Genomic DNA, 24,955 nt, shown 5'->3' on the forward strand with positions numbered 1-24,955 from the left:
ATCAGGTGTGCCAGGGCAGGATGGGAGCAGGTGAAGGTACTAAATGAAGTAGTCATGATTGGTCTCACCAAGCAGGTAAAATAAAGCCAAAAGCTTGAAGGAAGGAAGGAGGGATTAGCCAAGCGGGCATGTCGGGGGAGAGAGCCCTGGGCAGAGAGAACTAGAGTAAAGGGTCTAAGGCAGGGTGGACAGGGTGATGGGGGAGGCGGTCATAAGAAGAGGGACAGAGAAGTAAGGACAGAGGGAACATGGGCCGGATGGGCTTGAGGCCAAACCCAGAAAGAAGAGAGAAGACAAACTGAAGCAAGTTCTCTAAACCTTCTGGTAAGGGACTCGGGAGAAAATCCCCTGAACTGGCACTAGTTCTGGTGTGAACGATTGTTGGCCTTGCTGACGTCACATTCTCTCTGAGATGCATTTCCTTGCTCTTACATTTAGACACTTGCACCAATTCTTTGCTTCATCCACTTACTCAAGGGACACTGTCCATTACCCATGGGGCCCCAGGCACACGGCATGGCACAGCACTGCAGACTCTAAGCTGGGTCACGCACGGCCTCAGCCCTCCCTGTGCAGTGTCCCTCCTGCTCTACACTCTGCTGAAAGAAGTGAGGGGAGGGGCCTAGAGACGGCGTGATGATGGGACGACTCTGACCTTGAAATGGAGTTCGGCTTCCTCTGAGCAGTCCCAAAGGAAGGCACTGGATGGGTGGAAGGTTTTGCTAAACAGATCTGGGAGACAAGAGAAGGAAGGCTTCTGCAAAAATCCGATGGGCTCTGCTCATTGGACGTCTTCAAGCAAAGGCTGGAAGACCATTTGCTGGAGATGTCATAGAGATTTGGGTGTTGGATGGAGGCTGGATTAGATGGTTTTTAAGGCCTGAGGGAATTTTCTCAGGTATCTGCCACTCTGGAGGACATTGGTACAAAGGCAGGTTGTGGCTGTTGGGTTGTGTTGAGAGTCTTGCTTTGATCTGAGGGTCAGACTGCTCTCCCATGAGCACTGAGGTGAATCAGACGGTGGCCTCTGAAGCAGGGGGGCATGCAGGCTTCTCGGTGGGCCTTACCTCTCCACTGGGTGCTGTGGGCAGAATGTTCCTTAACTGAGTTTGCTTCAAGGCCTCACTGCCTCCCCTTGTCAGGGCTGAGGCTGGGGTTGCTCTGGGCCTGGCCTCGCCCTACTGTCCACCTCTCTGTGTTCTCACACAGGACTCCAGGCTCTGGGACCCAGAGTGTTTCCTTCTTCCAGGTAATGGCAGCTCAGGGGGCCCAAATCATTCTCCATCCCAAGAAATGCATTATTGTGTCAATACAAGCTGCTCGGTAGCCAGTTGAATCCCATATGTCCAAGGGAGGAGCAGACCAGAGTTGTGGCAACAGTTAGACCATGACAGTCTGTGCAGAACATCCCCAGAACCAGAAAAGGCCGCGAAGACCCCAGCTCCAGGGCTGGTGACACACTCCTACCTCAGCTGGCAGGCCCCCCACCCTCCCATCCAAGAAGGCCAGGAGGGCTAACGAGCACTGGAGGAGTTTCCTAGATAGTCCCACTTTTCTTCCCTTCTGATAATGCCATTAACTCATTCACCCAACAAATATTTATTGAGCATCTACTATGTCACAGGCGGCCTTCCAGGTTCTGGGAATTCAACAACCAACAGAACAGATGGGAAAAATAATCTCTGCCTGTAAAGGATTGTTATTTAGTCACTCAGTCATGTCCAACTTTTTGTGACCCCATAGACTGTAGCCCACGAGGCTCCTCTGTCCGTGGGATTTCCTAGGCAAGAATACTGGAGTGGGTTGCCATTTCCTCCTCCAGGGGATCCTCCTGACCCAGGGGTCAAACCTAGGTCTCCTGCATTGCAGGTGTGTTCTTTACTGCTGGGCCACCTGGGAAGTCAGTCACCTGGGAAGCACCTATAAAAGACAGTATCTTCAATAAATGGTGTTGGGAAAACTGGATATTTACATGCAAAAGGATGAAATTGGACACCTATCTCATACCATTCACAAAAATTAACCTAAAATTAAAGACTTAAATATAAGGCTTGAAACCATAAAACTCCCAGGGCAAAAGCTCCTTGACGTTGGACTTGGTGATGATTTTTTTTTTTTGATATGACACCAAAAGCATAATTAACAAAAGCAAAAATGAACAAGTGGGACTACAAAGTAAAAATATTCTGCACAGCAAAGGAAACAACAAAATGAAAAGGCAACCTATGAAATGGGAGAGAATATTTGCAAGCCACATATCTGATACGGGATTCACATCTAAAACATGAGAAACAGAACTTGGTAAAACAACAAACAGTCTGCTGAAAAATGGGAAAAGGTCTTGAGTGGACATTTTTCTAAAGAAGATATACAAATGGCCAACAGGTCTGTGAAAAGGTGCTCAACCTGACTAACCATCAAGGAAATGCCAATCAAACCACAATGAGACATCACTTCACAACATACCTGTTAAGATGGCTACTATCAAAAGATAAGAATGAAGTGTTGGTGAGGATGTAGAGAGAAGGGAACCCTTGTACACTGTTACAGTCACTATAGAAAACATTATGGAGGTTCTTTTAAAAATTAGAACAGCTTGCTCAAACTCATGTCCATGGCATCACTGACTCAATGAACATGAGATTGAGCAGCTCTGGGAGACGGTGAAGGACAGGGAAGCCTGGCATGCTACAGTCCATGGGGGGGAAAAAAATTAAAACAACTACAGTAAACCTTGGACAGCAAGGAGATCTAACCAGTCCATCCTAAAGGAGATCAGTCCTGATTATTCATTGGAGGGACTGATGCTGAAGCTGAAACTCCAATACTTTGGCCTCCTGATGCGAAGAACTGACTTATTGGAAAAGACCCTGATGTTGGGAAAGATTGAAGGCAGGAGGAGAGGGGGACAATAGAGGATGAGATGGTTGGATGGCATCACTGACTTAATGGACATGAGTTTGAGTAAACTCCGGGAGTTGGTGATGGACAGGGAAGCCTGGTGTGCTGCAGTCCATGGGATCACAAAGAGTTGGACATGACTGAGCAACTGAACTGAACTGAACTGAATGGTAAGATCTGGGGCTTCACAGGTGGCACTAGTGGTAAAGAACCTGCCAGCCAATGCAGGAGAACTAAGAGACGCAACCCACTCCAGTATTCTTGCCTGGAGAGTCCCATGGACAGAGGGGCCTGGTGGGCTACGGTCCATAGGGTCGCAAAGAGCTAGACACGACTGAAATGACTTAGCACGCACACGCACGTGGTAAGACCTAGCGATCCCACTTCTGAGTTATGTATCCAAAGAAAATGAAATCAGACTCTCAGAAAGATATCTGCACTCCCACGTCTAATAACCAAGATATGGAAACAGCCAAGATGTAAATAATATGTGGCATATAGACACATGGAATATTTATTGTTCACCCATAAATGAGGAAATCCTGCCATTTGTGACAACATGGATGAATTTGAAACCATCATACTTAGTGAAATAAGCCATAAGAGAAAGATAAATACTGTATGGTATCACCTATAGGTAGAATCGTCTTTTTTAAAAAGTTGAACTCATATAAACAGAGAGTAGAATGGATGGTGGCTATTAATTCTATTGATCCCTTTTATTTGTAATGAGAAGGAAACTATACAGCTTTTGAGTACATACGAGGTCCTTGGCACTGTGCTACATGCGTTACATCCACCATCTCGTTTAATGCTCACGACAGCCTATGAGGACAAGTATGGTTGTGCCTAAGTTAGATATGAGAAAAATGAGGGTTAGGTATCTTGGCCAGGATCATACAACTAGTCAGTTGAGCAACTGACATCTGAGCTCAAGATTAGCCTGCCTTCAGCATCCATGGTTTTTGTAACTCAGACTGGTTATAAATTATGGTTTTCCTGATTGTGTAATGGGGAAGTGGGGAGTAGGTATCAGAATATCTGGGAGAGGAGGCAGGCACAGTTTCAGCCAGGTGATGCTGATACTGCCTTTCCCATTCCAGATTAATAGTTACTGAACTCCGTTATTCTCCAAAAAAGTCCTGTGTGGACATGGAAGCAACTAAATGTCCATCAAGAGAGGAATGGATAAAGAAGATGTGGCACATACATACAGTGAAATATTGCTCAGCCATAAGAAGGAACAAAACTGTGTCATTTACAGAGAGGTGGATGGATCTAGAGACTTTTACATAGAGTGAAGTAAGTCAAAAAGAGAAAAATATTATGAGTTAATGCATATATGTGGAATCTAGAAAAACTGTACAGATGAGCTTATTTGCAAAGCAGAAATAGAGTCACATTCATACAGAACCAAGGCTGGGGAAGGGGGAGTGGGATGGATTGGAGGTTGGGAATGACATGCATACACTACTGGGTATAAAATAGATAGCTAACGAGGACCTTCTCTATGACCCAGGGAACTCTACTCAATGCTCAGTGGTGATCTAAATGGGGAGGAAATCCAAGGAAGAGGGGATATATGTATGCGTGTGGCTGATTCCCTTTGCTGTACAGCCGAAACTAATGCAGCATTGTAAAGCAACTATACTCCAATAAAAAAAGCCTGTGAACTCGATAGACTGGTGAATGTAGTAGTCAGGACAATTATTCCTTATCCTCATTGATAGGTGCTGAAACTGAAGTATAGACAGTTTAGCTGGCTTACCCAAGGTCACACAGTCATGATGGAGCCATGACTACCCAGCTTATATTCCATTCTTCCCATAGCTTCTTTTTAAAACCACATTTTTAAAATAGGTAATATATTTACATAGTACAAAATTTAACAGCATACAGAAAAATCTACCTCCCCACCCAGCCTATCCTATTTCTAGATCCACATTCCACTTGCCCTAGAGGCGACAAGCATTACAGTGGGTTGGGGTTCTTTCTTTGCTTCTTACTTCAGTAGAAAAGGTGCAAGACAGCACCCATTTTTCATGAGTGTCACCCTAGCTTGGCTTAGGTTCCCAAGCAGAACTGGCTGCCTATTAGCTGAGTGATCTTGGACAAATTACTAAATATCTTGGTATGGTAGTTCTTCATTTATTAAATGGGGATAATGTCACCTATTTCAAAGAGATCAAGTGCATTTCAAAGGGAACGAGACTGTGCATCAAAGTGCATTGTAATCCATGCAGTGTGGTACAATGGTTGGTATTCTCTGCCTCTGCTTTCTTTTCTCTGGAAGAGTCTGGAAATGACCACTGTGTTCTCACCACCTCTCAGAGACAATGGAGAAGATGGATAGAGATGCAACTCATTTCTACAGGATGGAAGGAAATGATATAAACTGTACAAAGTGCAATTAAAGTAAGATATTGGAAGAAACTAAGTTTCGGAATCCCAGAGGGGTTTGTGAGATTTCTTTGAAAATTTCTCAGAAAATGCTAATAACAACATATTAAGACTCTAATTTTCCAAAAACAAAGGCATGGATAAGAAGGCCACTCCTGGCCACTCTTATCAAATTCCTTCCTGGACAGGAATTCAAGTAAGGGAGAAATTTAAGCCAAATCATCTTTTGTCCCCATGTCCAGCTCTGGGGTGGCCAGATGGATGAATGGCCATTCACTAAGAATAAGATGTGCTCTCTGGTTCCTTCCTCCCTGGAATTATTCCTTCTTTCGAGTGAGAGAGAAATTGAAGCCAAACTTAAGCCTCTGTCCCAGGTCTGGTTCTGGGGTGGCCAGGTGGACTAATGACCCATCACCATCGCCATTAAGGCTTGCCTTTGCTATCAGCTTGCTAATTCTAGATGCCCTTTTCAGGATGACCTTCTACCCTGGAGACCACCCTAGAAATGACTTTATTTGCAGGGGCGGGGGGAGCGGGTACAGAAGATGAGCTTTGAGCTCAAGGAAGTAAAAAGGCTGGAATTTGATGGAGGTTTGGGGAGAGGAGAAGTGGGAAAGTTTCATCTTTAGGTAGGAGACATATTCAAGAGGCTGGGCCATCCTCTTCTTGGATCCTCGCAAGGACTTGAGTGAGACCTCCATCCTTCTGTGCCAGACGACGCTGCCTGCTCTGCTGTTTCTCACACCCACGACCCACTCCCCCACCAAGGCTTGTGGGAAGGGTTACCAGCTCCCTTGTGAAAACGAGTCACTGATCTCCGAAGATGAGAAGCAGAAAGATCTCCAGGCAGGGGACTCAAGCAGCCCATCGTGGTCCCTTGGGCTTCACTGCACTCGGGGCTTCCTTCTCAGGCCATTGCTGCTGCCACCACGCACACGGAGCGACGTCCCTTCCTTCTCCTCCTCTTAGCGTGGAGGAGTCCCAGATGAGTGCGTATTAAGGGAAGGGATGAGGGAGGCGAGCAAAGGGGTAGGTGAAGCCTGAGACACTGTGCTGTGGGCACAGGGTGCTCAGTCCTCCCAGACCTAGTGCCCCGCAGTAGCTTCACAGGGTCCCAGAGAAACACTAAACTTCACAGGCCTCTTGCCTGGTTTCTTCATTCCTATTTCTTGCCTGTCTGCATGTGGAAGGTGGCAAATACGAGCAGCCACCTCCTAGGAACAAATCCTTGTTCATCTTGACCTTCGGGGATCAAGACAGAAAAAATCCCCCGTGTGCATTTACTTCAATATCTCCATCCTGTCTGATTGGAGGGCTAGAAAAAGCCTCTTCCCCAGGTGGCGGGACCCAAGTAATAACCGCATCCTTCTAATGAAGCCTCACTCCCATTTTCCCATACTCCACAGAATAATATTAGACTCTAAGAATTCTAGAGACTTCCCTGGAGGCCCAGTGGTTATGAATCTGTGCTTCTACTGAAGAGGGCACAGGTTTGACCCCTGGTCAGGGAACTAAACTCCCCCATGCCATATGGCTTGACCAAATAAATAAGTAAAAATAAATTTAAAAACTCTAGCATTGGGCTTCCTGGGAGGCTTAGTGGTAAAAAATCCGCCTGCCAGTGCAGGAGACATGGGTTCAATCCCTGATCCGGGAAGATCCCCCATGCTGTAGAGCAACTAAGCCCATGCACCACAACTGTTGAGCCTGTGCTCTAGAGCTAGGGAGCTGCAGGTACTGAGACCAGGCGCCCCAACCACTGAACCCCACAAGCCCCAGAGCCCATGCTCCGCAACAAGAGAAGCCACCACAATGAGAAACCCACACACCGCAACTAGAGAGTAGCCCCATGGACGGAGGAGCGTGGTGGGCTGCGGTCCATGGGGTCACGAGCAGTCGGACTCGACTGAGCGACTTCACTTTCACTTCTCACTTTCATGCATTGGAGAAGGAAATGGCAACCCACTCCAGTGTTCTTGCCTGGAGAATCCCAGGGACGGGGGAGCCTGGTGGGCTGCTGTCTATGGGGTCGCACAGAGTCAGACACGACTGAGCGACTTCACTTTCACTTCTCACTTTCATGCATTGGAGAAGGAAATGGCAACCCACTCCAGTGTTCTTGCCTGGAGAATCCCAGGGACGGGGGAGCCTGGTGGGCTGCCGTCTATGGGTCGCACAGAGTTGGACACGACTGAAACGACTTAGCAGCAGCAGCAGCCATGACTGGAGAAAAGCCCAAGCAGCAAGGAAGACCCAGCAGAGCCAAAATAACTAAAATTATCTATATGTAAAATTCTCTAGCATCACATTCATACCGTGAGGAAGAACTGCAGAAGTCACTAGTCCCACATTCACTGTGCAGCCCACACCTGACATTTGCAGAAATGGGCTTTGCTGGGACCTGAATGGTAGTGTGTGGTATTTTTGAATCCATTTTGTAGTGGTGAAAATGGTACACTTCACAGTCCATTAAGTCATTATATATTCTTACTTATGATACTCCTCGATAAAAATACCTTTAATTAGTAGACTCTGGAGCTTAGCTTTTCAACAAAACTCATCAAGGTAAGAACGAGGATCCCCATCCATTCCAGGGATTGGAGCCAGAGTCCCATCAGCCTGGATCTCAAAGAGATGCTCTGGGACCCTGTGCAAGCAGGTGGTTAAATGCTCAGGCTTTTGAGTCTATAAGACTTAATACCACACTCTCCATTTAATTGCTATGTAAGGTTGCTTAACTTCTCTGTGCCTCAGTTTCCTCACCTGCAGTATGGGAGTAATATTTTCTTCACAGGAAGTAAGGATTAAATACGATAAAGAGCTTAGCACGGTGCCTAGCACATAGAATGCTTGATAAATAGCAGGTATTGTTGCTGGCGGCCAGGCCCAGGCCATTCCAAGGATCAGATCAGGTCCTTATTAGGGAACAGGTCATGGCGGGATGGGATGGGACATCGAGGAAAGAAAGACCAAGACAGAAGAGACCCTCCAGTGTCTGAGAATGCGATTCCTCTACTCTCCTCCCTATAAAGGCCACTGCTGCCTCTTTGGGCAGGGGGACTAGGGAAACTGAGGCAGGCATCTTCCCATCCTCCTGGCTTCCACCCTTCCCATGAGCAGACAACCCCTAAGTGGCCCAGCCTCCATGCCAAAGTATGTCAGGTCCCCAGAACTGGGTAGTAGAAAGGCTGCCCCCATGCTATAACCAAAAGTGGGATCCAGCTGTTCACCGCTCGAAAGCCAATAAAGAGGCAAGACTGGTGGAGAGGAAAGTTTGCTTTATTTTGGATGTGGCACCTGGGGAGAAGGGCAGACTTCTGTTCAAAGGCTGAGCACCCCCACCCCAGCCATCACAACCAATGGGCAAGAGTTTTTATAGGCTGGGGTGGGGGCTACATGTACAAACCGCACAGCCAGCTCTGACAGTCATCTTGAAATTGGTCATTGGTAGTCTGACCAGCATCAATCATCTTGATTGTTTTAAGTACAATTAATCTTCAGTTCTAAGGTCCGTTTGTTCCCATTTCCTTGAGGCCAGTTCTCAGAGTTGTGGCAGTACAGCTAGCAGTCTGGTCATCGTGTAGTTAACTTCTTCCACCTGGTGGGGGTTTCAGTAGCTATAAGCCAGCTCATGGATATGGCTCAGAACATTATCCATAGCTCTTGGTATCGTTGTTGTTCTGTTGCTATAGCCCTTGAGGAGGAACGAAAGGTCATTGACTGTGCTTAACGACTAAGGTATGACTACTTAGTCTTGGACTATTTTCCCTTGTTTCTGCATTTTCTCGCTTTTTTGATTAAATTTATTCTCTGGCTGAAGCTTTTTCACAGTCAAAACGCAGGCTGAGGACATGGTGGGCAAGGCCCATAGGGTTCTGCTCGTTTCAATGCTCCCCCAGAGGAGAGAGGGGTGGGTCTCGCAGGGACTCAGTAAAGTGCCAAGCCTGAGTGTCCAACCAACCGTGGGGCTTCCTGAATCTCTCTCCTCATGGCTATGGGGAGTATTAAGCTGTATCTCCCACTTAGGACGATGGTGAGAAGCCACACGATTGCCCCGGCCCTTCTCTAGCAGGTGGGCCCCTAATGGGGCCAGATGTTACAGTTTGTTGCAGAATTTTTATAGGTTTATAGGTGTTAAAAGATCAGGCTCTTTGGTGATAAAAGTTTTACAGACCAGTAAAAAATCTACTGGGGAAGATGGGAAACATGCAGCTGTAATGGGAAAAGCTGAATCTCAGCTCCATCCGTAACTAGCTTTAGGAGCTGAGGCAAGTCCTGGAGGCGCTCTGGACTCTGGAGTGTTTGAACCTGGAAACTGAGAGCAAGAAAAGCAATCAGGGGTAAGTCATGAGACAGTACAACAAAGGGTGGAAAGCTCCAGACACATGTGTGCAAACAGTCCTCCTTCCCATGGTGCATGGAGCAGCCGGACTCAAAGGAAGCCCGGGGCTTTGGGCCCTGCAGCCTCCGAGCTTTTCATGACCCACGCTGGCCAGCTGCCATCTGCGTGTCTGCCTCCGCTCCCTGGGAGGAGCCTGGCCGTCTACTGGCAGAGCTCAGGAATCAAATTAGCCAGGCCTCTGTTTATCCCTCATCGCCACTGGCCAAGGAGAGTTCATCAAGGCCTCGCACTAATTCTTATCTTGTTTAAAAGGGGCAAAAGTGAGTCCACGGTTTCATCGGAGGCAATTTACACCCCGCCACTGGCCACGGCTCCAACTCCCTTTGTCTGGTGCGCCATCAAATCCATTAATAGGAAATTTCTTCAGGGGAAACCTGATTGCTGCTCCATCAGAGAGAGACGCATGGGCAATACATCTCCATCGGAGGCTGTGGCCTGCCCAGCTCACTCTAATCCTGTTACCTAAGAAGCTAATTTTCAAATGCACACACTGTGCCCATGACACGCTCTCCCCTGCTCCCAACACAATAGGGCAGTCTCGGAGGGTCCCAGGAGCTCACTGCAGCAATGTGGGCTCGTGGGACGGGGTCTCCAGGCTTCTTCACTGTCCCGAGGTGATCCACACCCAACCCCCAAGAGCCAGGGTCCCATTCCGGAAGGAACAGCTACACTCAGGCCCCCCTGGGCTCAGGGCTCAGCATCTTCCTGCTGCGTCTGATTCCTCCTCCTCCTCCTCCTTTTTTTCTTTTCCCCTTTTTGTCCCCCTCCTTCTTGCCTTTTAATTCTATTTTCCTCTTCCTTCTGTTTCCTACAAATTTCCCCATCTTTTCCTTTTCTCCTTCCTTTTCCCGCTTCTTCTCCAGGTCTTTTCTACAGTTTTACCTTCTGCTTCTTTTCATCTTCCTCTTGCCGTATTTTCCCTCCAGCTTTGGTACTACCCCTTGTAGAACAAGTTTAGTGTTTGAAGTTCCTACCTTCCCGGCTCTGTCTCCGGGGGCGGGCGGAGGGGGTGCCTGACTTGGTGGAAGGCACGGGCCCCCAGGACATACAGGCCAGGACTTGGAGCAAGAAACAGGGGAGTGGGGGTGCCTCACCGATTCATACAGGGAGCCCCAAGGACACAGAATGGGACATTTAGGGACAATGGTTAGGTGTGTCTGGGGAGCAGTTAAATGTATATTTGGTCTTTACTGATGATGCGCAGTCACCTGTTTAGCTGGGGACACGGTGTCACCTGTGGAGGAAGAGCATGGTCCTCCTGCTTCTCCTACCTCACCCCATTCTGCCCCAGTTCAATGCTGCTGCTGCTAAGTCGCTTCAGTCGTGTCCGACTCTGTGCAACCCTATGGACTATAGCCCACCAGGCTTCTCTGTCCATGGGATTTCCCAGGCAAGAACCCTGGAGTGGGTTGCCATGCCCTCCTGCAGGGGATCTTCCTGACTCAGGGATTGAACCCGGGTCTCCTGCATTGTAGGTGGATTCTTTACAGCTGAGCCACCAGAAAAGCCCTGGCTCAATGCTAGCGAGGGGCATAAGCAAAGGCAGCAGCCCAGAGCGGCTCCCAACAGACAGGCTGCCCCCTTGCTCCAGGGGCTCCTGCAGCCCTCTGTCCCCAAGTTACTCCTTGGGGAACTTGGCCAGGCCACCTGGCTGAACGGGAGGACTAAGCTCCATTGGCCCCGTGACATCAGCCTGGCGGGCTTCCTCCCCTGCCCTCCCCGCCCTGAAACCTGATCCAGCGGAAGGATTGATTGCAGGAAAACTTGGCGGCTTCCCAGCCCTGGTGGCCAGAGGCAGCGTAAGGCTGCAGCCTCAGGAGGTGTGGGAGGCTGGCTGATATGAGGCTGGTGGAGCGCAGCGGGCAGGCTGGTCCTCCGCAGCGCTCACCCTGAAGGCCGCTCTGAGAGAAGCGACTATGCTGCCCTGGCTGCCACGGGCGCTGCTCGGCTTGCTTCTGCCCACGCTGCTGGCACCATGGGGAGAGGGTAAGGAGACGGTGGGACAGCACGCAGCACCTGGCAGGCAGAGGACAGAGGTGGGGCAGGGGATGCTTAGCGCCTCCAAAATTTGAAGGAAGGAGGGTTTTGGAGTGGGTGAGGCAACAGGAAAGTCAGGGACCTTACCGCATGTGGGCAAGAGGGAATTTCCACGCCCTGGGGATACAGCTAGAAAGTTGGGCATCTCGAGCAAAGGGTGAGAGCAGAGCTTGCAGAGTGGGGCGTGGCACAGCCTGCTGTGTGGGAAATGCTTAGCGGGCTCCTCTCCTCTTTGCTCGGGCCCCCAGACTCATCGAAGGACAGCTGTAAGGGAAGTTGGAGCTGTCTTGATCCCCTCTCTCTTGTTATAAACGGGAATGCTGCAGTCCAGGGTGGGTAGATTTTACCCAGGGTCACACAGCTCCGCAGCAGTAGAGACCAGGACAGATGTCATCTTCCCTGACTTCACTGCTTTCATTGCACAAGCTCTTTGGGCCTTTGTCTTCTAGAAAAGTTCCTTCCAGGGCTCAGCTCAGATAGCACCAAACTTCTCTCTGCATTCCTTCACCCATCCTTTCCCGCCTCCTGGGGATATGAGGAGTTTTAGCCACAAAAGAATCTATTTCCTTTGTTGCAGACAATAGTCATCCCCCACTTCCACCCTTCGTGGGAAGGTTTTCTCTCCAGCCAGAGCTCTTTGAAGCCAGGGCGGGCACAGTTTAGGATGTGCTTAAATGGACAGCTCTGAAGGGCTTAGGGGCACGATGGTTTTCCTCGTGTCGTTGCGGGTAGCTCAGTGGGACGAGCAGGCCCGGGCTGTGAGTGACGACTGTGGTCTGGGGCTTGTCTGGTTGAGGGGAGCTCTGTCCCTCCCAGCACTGGTCCTTGGCCCTGAGGTCTGCGGCGCCCAGTCTGGTCAGAATCCCAGACGATAAGACCTGGGCTGTTGCTGGTGCAGTGAAGATACGCAGGGACCTGGGTCTGAATCCCAGCTCCCTTGCCTGCAGGACACAGTACTTGCCTGTCTGAGCATTGGGCATCTTCATCAGTAACGTGGGCTCTGGTAGCAGCCGGCCCAGGGGGCTGATACTGAGATGAACGATGTGCTCATTGGTATTATTCCCAAAGGGGACGCTCAGTAAACATCCTCTCATCTTCCCCTCTCTCTCTGCTGTTGTTTTTCTGAAAGTTTACTGGGGAGCGGGGGTGGGGTGGGCAGGAAAGGGAACCTGCAGGACCAATTTGCTGTAGGCATTGCACGCAGGGTAGATGAGGTGGGAGAAGAAGCAGGCTTGTCTAGGGAAAGCCTGGCCTGCCGGGCTCTGGGCTGTGAAAGGCCCCGCCCCCCGCCGCCCCCAGCAGCGCCCTGTGTACTCCAGAATGCCCCCTAACCCCGTCTTTCCCCTTTGTGTTTCTGGCATCTTTCAGGAAATGCTCTTACTGTTTCCCAGAGAGACAGCTGAGGCGCTCCTGTGAAATCCCCGCAGAGCGGGGCGAGGGCCTAGGTGTGGGGTTTCACGATTTTATCCTTGCAGGCCTCTGGATCTGGGAGCAGCTTGGTTTCTACTGGCTTCCTCCACACCCCACCCCAGCCCTCTTCCCAACCCCATCAAACCAGCCCAGAAAGCTAGACTAAGAAGGGGGCCCAGCAAGGACTCCTCGGGAGTTCGCGTGAGCGTGCAGACGGGCTCTCCCTGGGGTGGGCTTTGCAGGTCGGAGAGGGAATGTCTGCGTTCGCTGGGTGCCCACCCTTCTCTCCTCGTCAGCTGAGGGCTGGGGTCCTGGGGACCGTGAGCTGTGCAGACACTGAGCTCTGACCTCTGCTGAGGCTGACACCCTGCAGACCGCTGGGCTTAGAATCTGTGCACTTGGGGCCACACTCTCTAGGATCTCCTGCCAGGGCCAGCTTCCCTGGGCTCCCAGAGCCCCTCGTCCAGGCCCCAGAGGCCCACCTCCTCTGGGCGGGCAGCAACTCTCAACCCTTCTCATCCTTGGCCGACTCGAGACCTCACCTGCCTTGTGCCACCTGCTCTCACAGCCCAGCTTCCTTTCTCATATTAACGGGGGCTGGGGCTACCCCTTGTGAATACCTTTAGGTTTTGGCAGGAACCTCTGTAGGCAAAAAAACGCTCCGGAGATGGGAATTTCAGTCTGTGGGGGTATCTGGGAGTTCTGGGAGGTGGGATTAAGTGGGGATACATTTACTAGCTTCGAAACCAGGGCCAGAGATCTGGGGCAGACTCAGGCTGCGCTGTCTGTCCTTCCCAGCCAAGCACAGGGGGGACCCCCAGCCCCCCAACGCCTCCAGGCCGGCTCTGCTGCGGCTGTCAGATCACCTGCTGGCCAACTACAAGAAGGGCGTGCGGCCCGTGCGGGACTGGAGGACACCGACCACTGTGTCCATCGACGTCATTGTCTACGCCATCCTCAGCGTGGTGAGCGCCCGGCCCCACTGCCCTGCTCCAGGGTGGACCTTCTGAGTGGGAGACCATGTGAGACACAGTCTATGGTGGGCTTTTGGTTGCCCATAGCCCCTGAGCCCTGATACCACAGCTCAGGATGCTCCCCAAACTGAAAACTGGGGTCACCTGCACAGCTGCCTCTCCCACACCCTCCGGCCCACGGGTTGTGCGTACGTGTGGTTCTTCACACATCACATTTCCCTAGGTGAGCTGGGTGAGGGTGCAGACCATCCTATTCACCTCTACACCCTCACTGTCTTACACACGTCTCTGGTACATGGCAGGTGTTACTAAATCGTGGTTGAAGAATTAATCATAAATAAAGCAGTTAATCAATTGCTGAAGTAGGGTGGGATACACTGCCCAGCAGAGGGGGTTGGATGCTGGGCTGAGATAAAGAAGAAGGCAACTTCAGAGATGCAGGTGCTGCCCTGGGGTAGGGTGGGCAGAACTGACTTCTCTGGCCATCTCTACTAGAGTCAGCTGGCTGTTTCCAAAAGGGAGATTGGGAATTGGATGGAAGGGAGGGAGAGTGATGAATTCTTCATTTTATGTGGGTCTGTACCTTTTGACTTCATGCTAAGGTAGGAAATAGGTGTAGATACATACGTACAGATATAATTGTACAGACATACATATATATGATGTTGTTATGTTGTTGTTTAGTTGCTAAGTTGTGTCCGACTCTGCAACCCCACGGACTGCAGCACACCAGGCTTCCGGAGTTTGCTCAAACTCATGTCCATTGAGTCGGTGATGCCATCCAACCATCTCACCTTCTGTTATCCCCTTCTCCTGCCCTCAGTCTTTCCCAGCATCAGGGTATTTTCCAGAGTCAGCTATTTGCATCAGGTGGCTAAAGTATCGGAGTTTCAGCTTCAGCATCAGTCCTTCCAGTGAATATTTAGAGTTGATATCCTTTAAGATTGACTTCTTTGATCTCCTTGCAGTCCAAGGGAGTCTCAGAAGTCTTCTCCAGCATCACAATTCAAAAGCATCGATTCCTTGGCACTCAGCCTTCTTCACGGTCATTATATATGTCTTCTATTATTATCTTTTATTATGTTATTATATTATATATGTTTATGTGAAATATACACAACTGAATAGAAGATAATAGAAGACATATATGTGTGAACACACACACACATATGTTAAAAAAGAAATCCTTGAACTTCTTCCTAGGTGTGTCCTAGTAAAAGGCCGATTTTTTCCTGGCTGGCCCCTTTCCCCACCCCATTTCCTCATTCTCAAGGGAGCAGGCTCACAGAGCAGCAGCTCCTGTTGGGGTTGGTGTGTGCAAGGCGGGCTCCCAGCCCACAGGGCCGCCTTTGCCGAGCTCCCGTTCCTTCCACAGGATGAGAAGAATCAGGTCCTGACCACCTACATCTGGTATCGGCAGGTGAGCAAACCAGCCCTTCCCCCATCCCCATTTCCTGGGACTGGGGTGTGGGCAACCCTTGCTGAGGGCGCACCTCTGTCTCAGAGGAGCTGGGAATCTAAGAGGCCTTGGGCAAGGGAAGGAGGGGAAGAAAGGGGAGAGGAGGGGAGGGGAGAGGCATGCTCATGAGATCTGGGGTCTCCTGGATCTGGGCCCCTCTAACCTCAGGACTGCAAAAGGGAGGCGGCTTAAAGATCAGCGGAGGAGAAATCCCCCAACCTCCCCGGTTTCCAAGGTTTTTCACAGCCTCTCCAGCAAGCGCTTGTCCCGCTTCTCCTGATCAAACACCTCGGTGACTGGCAGCTCGGAAGGCAGCCACTTTGCTTTCAAACAGCTCTGATTGCTAGAAAGTTCTTCCCTCTATGAAAGCCAAATTGGATGACAACCAAATAGGGTGATTGAAACAGGATGATCCCATCACTTAATCTTCCTATCCCCAGCCATTTCCCCACTCCTCCAGCTTCTGATGGGCACCGCTCAGGCAGGGTGCAAGGAGGACTCAGAGGCAAAGGAGCCACACGGTGGCATTTACATTTTAGACCAGTCGTTCTGGCAAGAGAGTGGGGGAGGCATTGATCAAGATTTAGCTATAGCCATACCTTACCCTGTGAGGTGCATACCATTATCCCTGTCTATGTATGTGTACATCAAGACCCAAGAAGGGATTTGTCTAAGAGAAAATGACAACCCACTCCAGTATTCTTGCCTGGAAAACCCCATGGACAGAGGAGTCTGGTGGGCTACAGACCATAGGGTTGCAAGGAGTCGGACATGACTGAAGTGACTTAGCACACATACCTCAGTTGATGGCTAGGTGGTTTATAATATTAGAAATGACTGGATACCTTCCCCAGGGAGAGGCTACATCTGCCTGTGTTGTATATATTCGCATGTAGGGATGTGTGAGTGCAGAGGGGAAGGGATTCTTGGGTACCACTGAGTAACCTGGGTGCCACTGACACCCAGATTCTCCCAAGAAGATGCCCCCCTTGTTGCTTGGGCTCTGAGCGGTGAAGTTGGCCTGAGTTGCGGACCGCCCTGCCCATGACGGACTGGGTCACCCGTGATCATTCCTGCTTCTCTCCTAGTACTGGACAGATGAGTTTCTCCAGTGGGACCCTGAGGACTTTGACAACATCACCAAATTGTCCATCCCCACAGACAGCATCTGGGTCCCAGACATCCTTATCAATGAGTTGTGAGTACTGTCATCAGACGCGTGGCAGCCAGGGGCGGCGGGGGCGGGGGGGGGTGCGGTGCTGGGGACGGCAGGGGGTCAGGAGACAAGATCACTGCTGTTGTATTTGAGATGCTCCACCAGACCTGCAGAAATGGAGGTAAAGTTGCATTGGGCCCTCGTTCCCCTTTATCTTTTTCTCCCTTTTCTTTTAAAAACTCCCCTTTTTCTATGTCTGATGCTGAAACTTTGCTCTTCTCCTTGACCCAAGGATCCCTTTCCAGGGAGAAAGGAGGCCAGTGAATGAATCCACATTGTCATAATAGTCTAGTGGGGAACAGTGTTTTTAAAGGGGACAGGAATATTTCTGAAAGGAATAAAGTGCCAGCGATGGTTGGCAGAGGAGACTTGGGGCCAGGAGACACTCAAACTTTCAAGCCACACATGTGCCTGAGTGGGCACAGATTGCACCCTGGGATGAAGTAGGTCCCACCAGCCTTTATTCCCAGCAGCCAACATTCCTTCTCCCCATCCCTCAGGCTCCACTGCCTGGGCTTCTGAATCCAAGGTCTGGGAAGATGGCTGGGGAGACAGATGGAAGGAGAAGGTGGTGGGGGCCAGCTGTCCTCCACCCAGTACCCGCTGCATTGCCCATGTCCAGGGGGTTCTGCTCACAATTCAGGGAGGCAGCTGACTGAGAGCCTCACTCCCTGCAGAGCTGAGTCTGGAGGGACTGGGGATCTCTAGTTTCAGGCTGGATCTCCATTTTCAACACTGAAGTAGCCTTGGCCTTGACTTCTTGTCTCTCAGCCTGATGCCACAGAAGGCCACAGGCTCAGGACCCCAGGCTTAGCTCCAGGGCTCCCTTGGGGGAGCTCGGCCTGGGGTCTGCCCAAAGAGAGTGGGATGAGCTCATACAGGACTTTGTTACTTGCCCTAATTCTTCTCAATGATTTTTCCAGTTCTGTTCCCACCCCCACCCCTGGAAATGATTGTTTTAATTTCAAGGATTCCTAGGGATGGAACCCAAGGGTCTGCTCTCCCACCAAGCCTGCCTGTTGCCACCAGGCGGTCGATCCTGGGAACTGAGCTCTGCCCATCCCGGGTGGGCGGCATGTGGGGGACAGCTGGGTGTTCTTCTTATGGCCTGGGGCTTTGGGGTCCATGGACTCCTGGCTTGCATTTTGTGGCTAGGTTGCCAGGGGAATAAAGGAGAAATGCTCTTTAACTGCTTGAAAAGTGGCCTTGGCGATGGCAGGTAAGGAAGCCTAAGATAAGAAGCTTAGACACGCCGAGGCCAGACAAAACTGCCAGGTTGTCCTGTTGTCTGGACCCTCTCTGCATCTCTTCCCCTGCCGAGCTGCTCAGAGACCTTCTGACATCCAGGGCTTGGCCTGCTTCTTGAGCCCCAAACCCACCCCTCTTCCCTGGCCAGTGTGGACGTGGGGAAGTCTCCAAACATCCCGTATGTCTATGTCCGGCATCACGGCGAGGTCCAGAACTACAAGCCCCTCCAGGTGATGACCGCCTGTACCCTGGACATCTACAACTTCCCCTTCGACATACAGAACTGCTCGCTGACCTTCACCAGCTGGCTGCACACCAGTGAGTCCAGGGGCTTTGGGAGGCGGGAGAACAGGTAGGGGCCCAGGGATGCCTGCATGAGGAGCACCCCTGGGGATGTAGTCTCCCTTTTCCAATTCGCTCACCTCTTATTTGTTCACGTTGCTCAGCCTCTGTTTCCCCATCCTCTAAATGGCACTGACCGTGTAACCCTCGTCGCCTCCCTCAGCTGTCCTAAGGATGGAATGAGATGGTGTAAACTGAGGGCAAGATGCTTGGTCAGGGATGATGCTTTTCCCAAGTCACAAGTAGGGTCTGGCAGGAAGTGTCTTTCAAATCTACCCACTTCTTCACTGATGGACCCTCCCCCCCAGTGCCAGCTACCCTCATCTCCCGCCCAGGTTATTGCAGTAGCTCCCAGCAGTCCATCCCCATTCATTCTCATCCCCTCCAGTCCCCACCCCCACACCAATTCATGCTCCTCACAGCAGCCAGAGAGATCTTATGCAAACGCAAATCTGGGGACTTCCCTGGCAGTCCAGTGGTTAAAGCTCAGAGCTTCCAATGCAGGGAACTCAGGTTCCATCCCTTGTTGGGAAAGTAATATCCCATGTGTGTGGCCCCCCTCCCCCCAATTTTTTTAATTGAAAAGTCCTGCAAATCTGATCATGTCTCTATCGACTTAAAACTCTCAGAGTTTCGCCAGCCCTCCTGAGACATGATCCAGCTCTTACCTGGTCTACAGGCCTCTGAGCACAGACACCACTCGGGCTTCCCCTGCCACTCAGTCCCCAGCCCAGCTGCCTGCCTTCCCGGCCCCAGCACCCCTTGTTTTTTCCCGTACTCACATGCTGCTGCTTCTCCTTGGACACCTTGCCCCTTCCTCTCCTTTTCTCCTTCTGGCGCCCCTCCTGCCCTCTGACACCTGCAGCAGGACTAGGGACAATTCCCCGACTACGGATGGAACTCGTGGCCCCTGCACTGGAAGCGTGGAGTCGTAACCACTGGACCTCCCGTGAAGTCCCTCAGTGAAAGAAAGTGAAAGTGAAGTCACTCAGTCATGTCCGACTCTTTGCAACCCATGAACTGCAGCCCACCAGGCTCCTCTGTCCATGGAATTCTCCAGGCAAGAGTCCTGGAGTGGGTAACGATTCTCTTCTGTCCACTCCTTTCTCCAGAGGATCTTCCCAGTCCAGGGATTGAACCCAGGTCTCCCGCATTACAGGCAGATTCTTCACCGTCTGAACCAGAGAGAAGCCCAAAGTCCTTCTGCCTCTGCTGCTGCTGCTAAGTCGCTCTACACAACTTCTAATCACAGTGTCCATGTCAGTTACTCAGTAAACCCCCATTCGTCCCCCAAACAAGTCACCTCCATCACCCAATTTTATAGGCTCTTGTTTTCTCTCTACTTCTGTTCATTTGTAAAGACTTATTTCAACGTCTACTCCTCTACCAGATGGAAACTTAGAGAGGGCAGGGACAGGATTTCTGGCCATGATTAGCTCCCCAGGCAGTGCCTAGCACAAAGGAAGATGCTTGGCAAACTTCCAATGAGTGGACGCATGCTAGGTGCCTTCAGGGTCTAGTGAAATGAGCCTCTCTGCTGCATAAAGGCATCCTCCAGTGCTATCCTGATTTTATTAACTGTAAATGACAAACGTAATACGTAACTCCCTTGAACAAAAGTCATAATTGCAAATAATCTTTGACTTTTGACCTCTACTCTCAATCTCAAACTCTTACCAACAACTCCCTACACCGAGACTTAATTTTTATCAGTATCATGATATACATATATATACTGATATATATTTTATATAATATGTTCTTCTAGATCCTTCTCCAGCCTTTGAATACATACACATACATACACATCTATGGAAAGTGTCCAGAAATGTTTTATGGGTTTTTTATTTTACATAAATGTAAAATGTTTTGTGTTCCAATATATACTTGTACCTGAGTCTTTTTACTTAACAACCAGTCTTGGGCATTTTTCCAGTTAGTACAGATTTAGTTCTTCCTCATCAATGTTGACTGCTGTAGAATAGTTCAAGTTTTGGACTGCATAAACTTTATTAAGCATTTCCCTGATTGGTGGGAATTTAGATCTTTCGCAGCATTTTGCTGCAACGGATACTGCTGTCTTCTGCTGCACATGCATATCTGTTTCGCTAGTATAGATGCGGAGCAGTGTAACTGCTGTTCTGTAAGAGAGGATTCTGCTTATTTTCCTAATTCACCTTTAAAGACAGGCAGCTCAGGGACCTCTCTGGTGGGCCAATGGCTAAGACTTCACACTCCCAAAGCAGGAGGCCTGGGTTGGATCCCTGATCAGGGAACTACATCCTGCGTGCCACAGCCATGTGTAAGATCTCTCACATGCCAAAGCAAAGGCACGGCGTAGCTGCATAAATAAATAAATATGAAGGCAGGCAGCTCTGTCAAGGCAAGGATGAGAAAAGCTGCCTCTTGCTCACTGCCTACATGAGAAATTCTAACAGGAAACCTAGAGGAATGCTTGAAAGTATGAGTGTGCGTGTGTGAGAGAGAGAGAGAAGGAGACAGAGACAGAAAGAGGAGAAGGCATTCTAATAAATAGTTTGCCCGGCTGTTTGCATTTTGCTGTGTCTCCATCCAGGACCCGTCCCCTCTGAACAGCCCCCCTGCACAAACAGGTACAGGGTGCACCATGACCTCATCTTACAGCCAAGAAACAGGCTGAAGACTACGAGCTGAGACTTGAGTCGTGCCACGTGGGTGCTGCCCCTCCCTCACAGGGTATGGCATGCCCCTGGCCTGGGCTCCAAAGCTGCCCCGTTTCTCCTGTCTCAGTCCAGGACATCAACATCTCCCTGTGGCGCCTGCCTGAAAAGGTGAAGTTCGACAGGAGTGTCTTCATGAACCAGGGCGAGTGGGAGCTGCTGGGGGTGCTGACCCAGTTTCAGGAGTTCAGTATAGAAAGCAGTGACAGCTACGCAGAGATGAAGTTCTATGTGAGTGGGGCACACCCCGGCAGACTTCATGAGGCATATGGGGAAGAACCTCCGTAGCCCTTTCCCAACTCCAGGGTGCCCTGCAGCCTAAACAAAGTGGTTGGGGAAACACAGCTGCGTTGTCTCTTAACTTTTCCTGAACAGCCATGAGCTTTGATCCAGAGACAGTATATGGGATTTGTCTACATTTTTCAGCAGTCCAGGCTGAAAGCTCCATGAAGCAAGAAGATCTGGGATGGGGAAGGGGGGTTCCTGGGGTTCCAGAACCTGTCTGCCCCAACTCCCCTGAGCTCCTCTCTCTATCCAGGTGGTCATCCGCCGACGGCCCCTCTTCTATGCGGTCAGCCTGCTTCTGCCCAGTATCTTCCTCATGGTCGTGGACATTGTGGGCTTCTATCTGCCTCCAGACAGTGGTGAGAGAGTTTCCTTCAAGATCACGCTCCTCCTGGGCTACTCGGTCTTCCTGATCATCGTGTCCGACACGCTGCCTGCCACGGCCATCGGCACGCCGCTCATCGGTAAGGCGGGCTCCTGGGGGAGAGGTCCCTGGGGCCGAGGGACCTGAGCCTCTCCTACCTGCCGTGTGTGTCCCCTGCCCCGCCCCATCCCGGGGCGCATAGGTGTCTACTTTGTCGTGTGCATGGCTCTCCTGGTGATCAGCTTGGCCGAGACGATCCTCATTGTGCGGCTGGTACACAAACAGGACCTGCAGCAGCCGGTGCCCGCCTGGCTGCGCCACCTGGTTCTTGAGAGAGTCACCCTGCTCCTCTGCCTAGGGGACCAGTCGACAGCCCGGAGGCCCGCAGCCACCTCCCAGGCTGCCAAGACCGATGACTGCTCAGGTGAGACAGGAACGGGAGAGTCCCACGTGGAAGGGAACTTCTGATCTGGAGGCAGGGACTTGGCGGTGGGGGACTCTCTGGAGGGCTCGCCAGGCCAGAGAGCCTGGGCAGGGCCTGCAAACTGGGTACCGTCCTGCACCGAGAATTCATGGCAGACTTCAGCCAAAGACATCAGTCAAACCCCTTCCTCACTTTGTATTCACGCATCAGCCTGGGTGGAGAAGGCACTGGCGACCCACTCCAGTACTCTTGCCTGGAAACTCCCTTGGACGGAGGAGCCTGGTGGGCTGCAGTCCATGGGGTCACTAAGAGTCAGACACAGCTGAGTGATTTCACTTTCACTCTTCACTTTCATGCATTGGAGAAGGAAATGGCAACCCACTCCAGTGTTCTTGCCTGGAGAATCCCGGGGATGGGGAGCCTGGTGGGCTGCCATCTATGGGGTCGCAGAGTTGGACATGACTGATGTGACTTAACAGCAGCAGCAGCCTGGGTGGAGGGGAAGAGGGTTTAGGATCCCAGAGACTGAGCGTGTCAGAACCTAAGACCTCTGGGCTGAGGGTGACCTCACCTGAGATGGATCCCAAGGGAGGTCAAGTGGATGCCCCTCAGGCACTTATAGAGCTTTCCTGATGGCTCAGCAGTAAAGAATCTACCCGCAATGCAGGAGACTCGAATCTGATCCCTGGGTCGGGAAGATTGCCTGGAGAAGGAAATGGCAACCCACTCCAATATTCTTACCTGGGGTATTCCATGGGGTCTACAGAGGAGGCTGGTGCGCTACAGTCCCTTGGGTACCAAAAGAGTTGGACATGACTTAGCAACTAAACAATGACAACAAAAGGCACTTATGGGACAACTACCCTCCTGTAGTTCAACTCTGCAGCCTGGTTCCTAACGCTCTCTCATTAGAATCAGCCAAAGACCAGGCCCTTTAGAATTTCAAACACCTATGAGGCAGAGAGACAGGGCACAGAGGGATACTAAATTCCTCATGCTTCTGTCGGTGGTGGTGGTAGTGACTGGTTTGTTGATTTCTTGAGCACTTTACCAGATGTGTGCAAAGCATTTTCTGTGCATTATCACAGGTTGTTCTCATGGTGACCCAATAGGATCCTCATTTTCATTTTTCAAATGAGGAAACAGAAGCATAGAGAGGCCAAAGAGCTTGCCCTAAGTCACAGAGCCAGGACCTGGCGAAGGCATGATTTGAACCCAGGCTCATCTGACTCCAAGCTGGTGTTTTAAACCCTCCACCTTTCTCCCCTCCTTTGGGTCCTGGCTAGGGCCTGGCCTTTTGTAGAAGATGTTTGGTTAACCTAAGACCATCTCATCATGAGCTCGTGCCATAAACTAATGCCTAATTCTATTCTTCATCTGGTGAAGGCAATGATCCGAAGGTGTATTTTCTGGTCCAGAAGGATTCAAAGTCATGGAGAGGAGTGCAGGGAGGTGATATGATGTAGTGGACAAAGCAGAGGATTTGGAGTCCAGATACCTGGACCTCGGCAGCCTCACCATTAAATGATGGTCTGGCTGTGTCACCGCAGGCTAGTCACTTAACCTCTCTGAGCTTTCACATCTTCATGTGAAGAGTGTGGTTAGTAATCACTCTAAGGCTGCCTCTGCATGAGGCTGCCAGGAGGTTCAAATGATATAATGGATATCAAATGGCTGGGGAAAGCCCTTGGGTTAAAAAAAAAATGTGTGTGTTTAGGATAAACATCAACTTCATGGTCTTGCTGACCTGGGAAGGGATGAAGGATGTGACTAAGGTGGAAGGATATACAGTGATCTTCAACTGCATTGGCTTTCTTTATTTGCTTAAGTTGGACGGTGGGTACCCAAAGATGTAAGTTACTCTCCATACTCTTTAGGTCTGAAATCATACGTTGTAAAAATGTCTGAGGCCTTAGAAATGTAAAGGCCAGTGTTCATATGAGCCTGCCTGGCCTCCCTCCTTTGCCAATGCTCTGTCCTTCTTCTAGACATGGGAAACCACTACAGCCATCTGGGGGGACCCCGGGACTTGGAGAAGACCCCGAGGGGCAGAGGCAGCCCTCCCCCGCCACCTCGGGAGGCCTCCCTGGCGGTGCGCGGGCTGCTGCAGGAGCTAACCTCCATCCGGCACTTCCTGGAAAAGCGGGAGGGGAGTCGAGAGGTGGCCCGGGACTGGCTGCGTGTGGGCTCCGTGCTGGACCGGCTGCTCTTCCGCATCTACCTGCTGGCAGTGCTGGCCTACAGCATCACCCTGGTCACACTCTGGTCCATTTGGCAGTATTCCTGAGTGGGTCCAGCCCAGCGCCCGGCCACGGGGGGAGTGGGGGGTGATGGCACTTGTTAGGATGGGGATGGGGGAATTTCAGGGCCAAGGGGCACCAGTGATGTTCTCAAGGCACATATATAGTTCCTGCCTGTTTCCAGCGCCAATGCATCTCAGCAGTCCCAAACCAGGGCCTTCACTCTCCCTCCCCCAAACTTGGTGTTTAAGATTCTTCCATCCTCATCCACTCCCATACAGGCCCATTATGGCTTTAAAACACACTCTTGGATCAGAAGAAACACACACATGGCCTGACTTCACTCTGTCTAAACATCAAGCCTCAGTTTCCCCACGGGCATTTCCCTGAACTGGCAATTTGGAATTCTGCTCACCCCCTCAGCCTTGTTTTGAGGTGGAAGGTAAGCCAGCTCTCTGCCACATGGACCTCATTACTCTGCATTAGGTTCATCCAACCCTAAGGTCTCCCTGCTCACCGGTGGCCACTTCCCTGAACACCCATCAGATGAAGGA

The 24,955-nt window shown here is 50.9% G+C and overlaps 1 protein-coding gene across 1 annotated transcript; it reads left to right on the forward strand.

The window, feature by feature from the left end:
* Positions 1-11,533: 11,533 nt before the first annotated feature.
* On the forward strand, positions 11,534-24,464 carry HTR3A (5-hydroxytryptamine receptor 3A). The gene is made up of 9 exons (XM_070803140.1): positions 11,534-11,689; positions 13,949-14,115; positions 15,500-15,544; positions 16,672-16,781; positions 18,196-18,365; positions 21,159-21,319; positions 21,627-21,837; positions 21,940-22,168; positions 24,139-24,464. The coding sequence occupies exons 1-9, from the start codon at positions 11,620-11,622 to the stop codon at positions 24,446-24,448; spliced, it is 1,473 nt and encodes a 490-aa protein (XP_070659241.1). The 5' UTR covers positions 11,534-11,619; the 3' UTR covers positions 24,449-24,464.
* Positions 24,465-24,955: the final 491 nt, after the last annotated feature.

The sequence above is a fragment of the Bos indicus genome, chromosome 15, assembly GCF_029378745.1.
Source record: "Bos indicus isolate NIAB-ARS_2022 breed Sahiwal x Tharparkar chromosome 15, NIAB-ARS_B.indTharparkar_mat_pri_1.0, whole genome shotgun sequence".
NCBI lineage: Eukaryota > Metazoa > Chordata > Mammalia > Artiodactyla > Bovidae > Bos > Bos indicus.

Bases quoted from the DNA above. Each gene is read 5' to 3' on its own strand.
- HTR3A (XM_070803140.1), top strand. From the start codon at position 11,620: ATGCTGCCCTGGCTGCCACGGGCGCTGCTCGGCTTGCTTCTGCCCACG. The intron at 16,782-18,195 runs GTGAGTACTGTC...TTCCCTGGCCAG, and splicing joins GACATCCTTATCAATGAGTT to TGTGGACGTGGGGAAGTCTC. The intron at 21,320-21,626 runs GTGAGTGGGGCA...CTCTCTATCCAG, and splicing joins ACGCAGAGATGAAGTTCTAT to GTGGTCATCCGCCGACGGCC.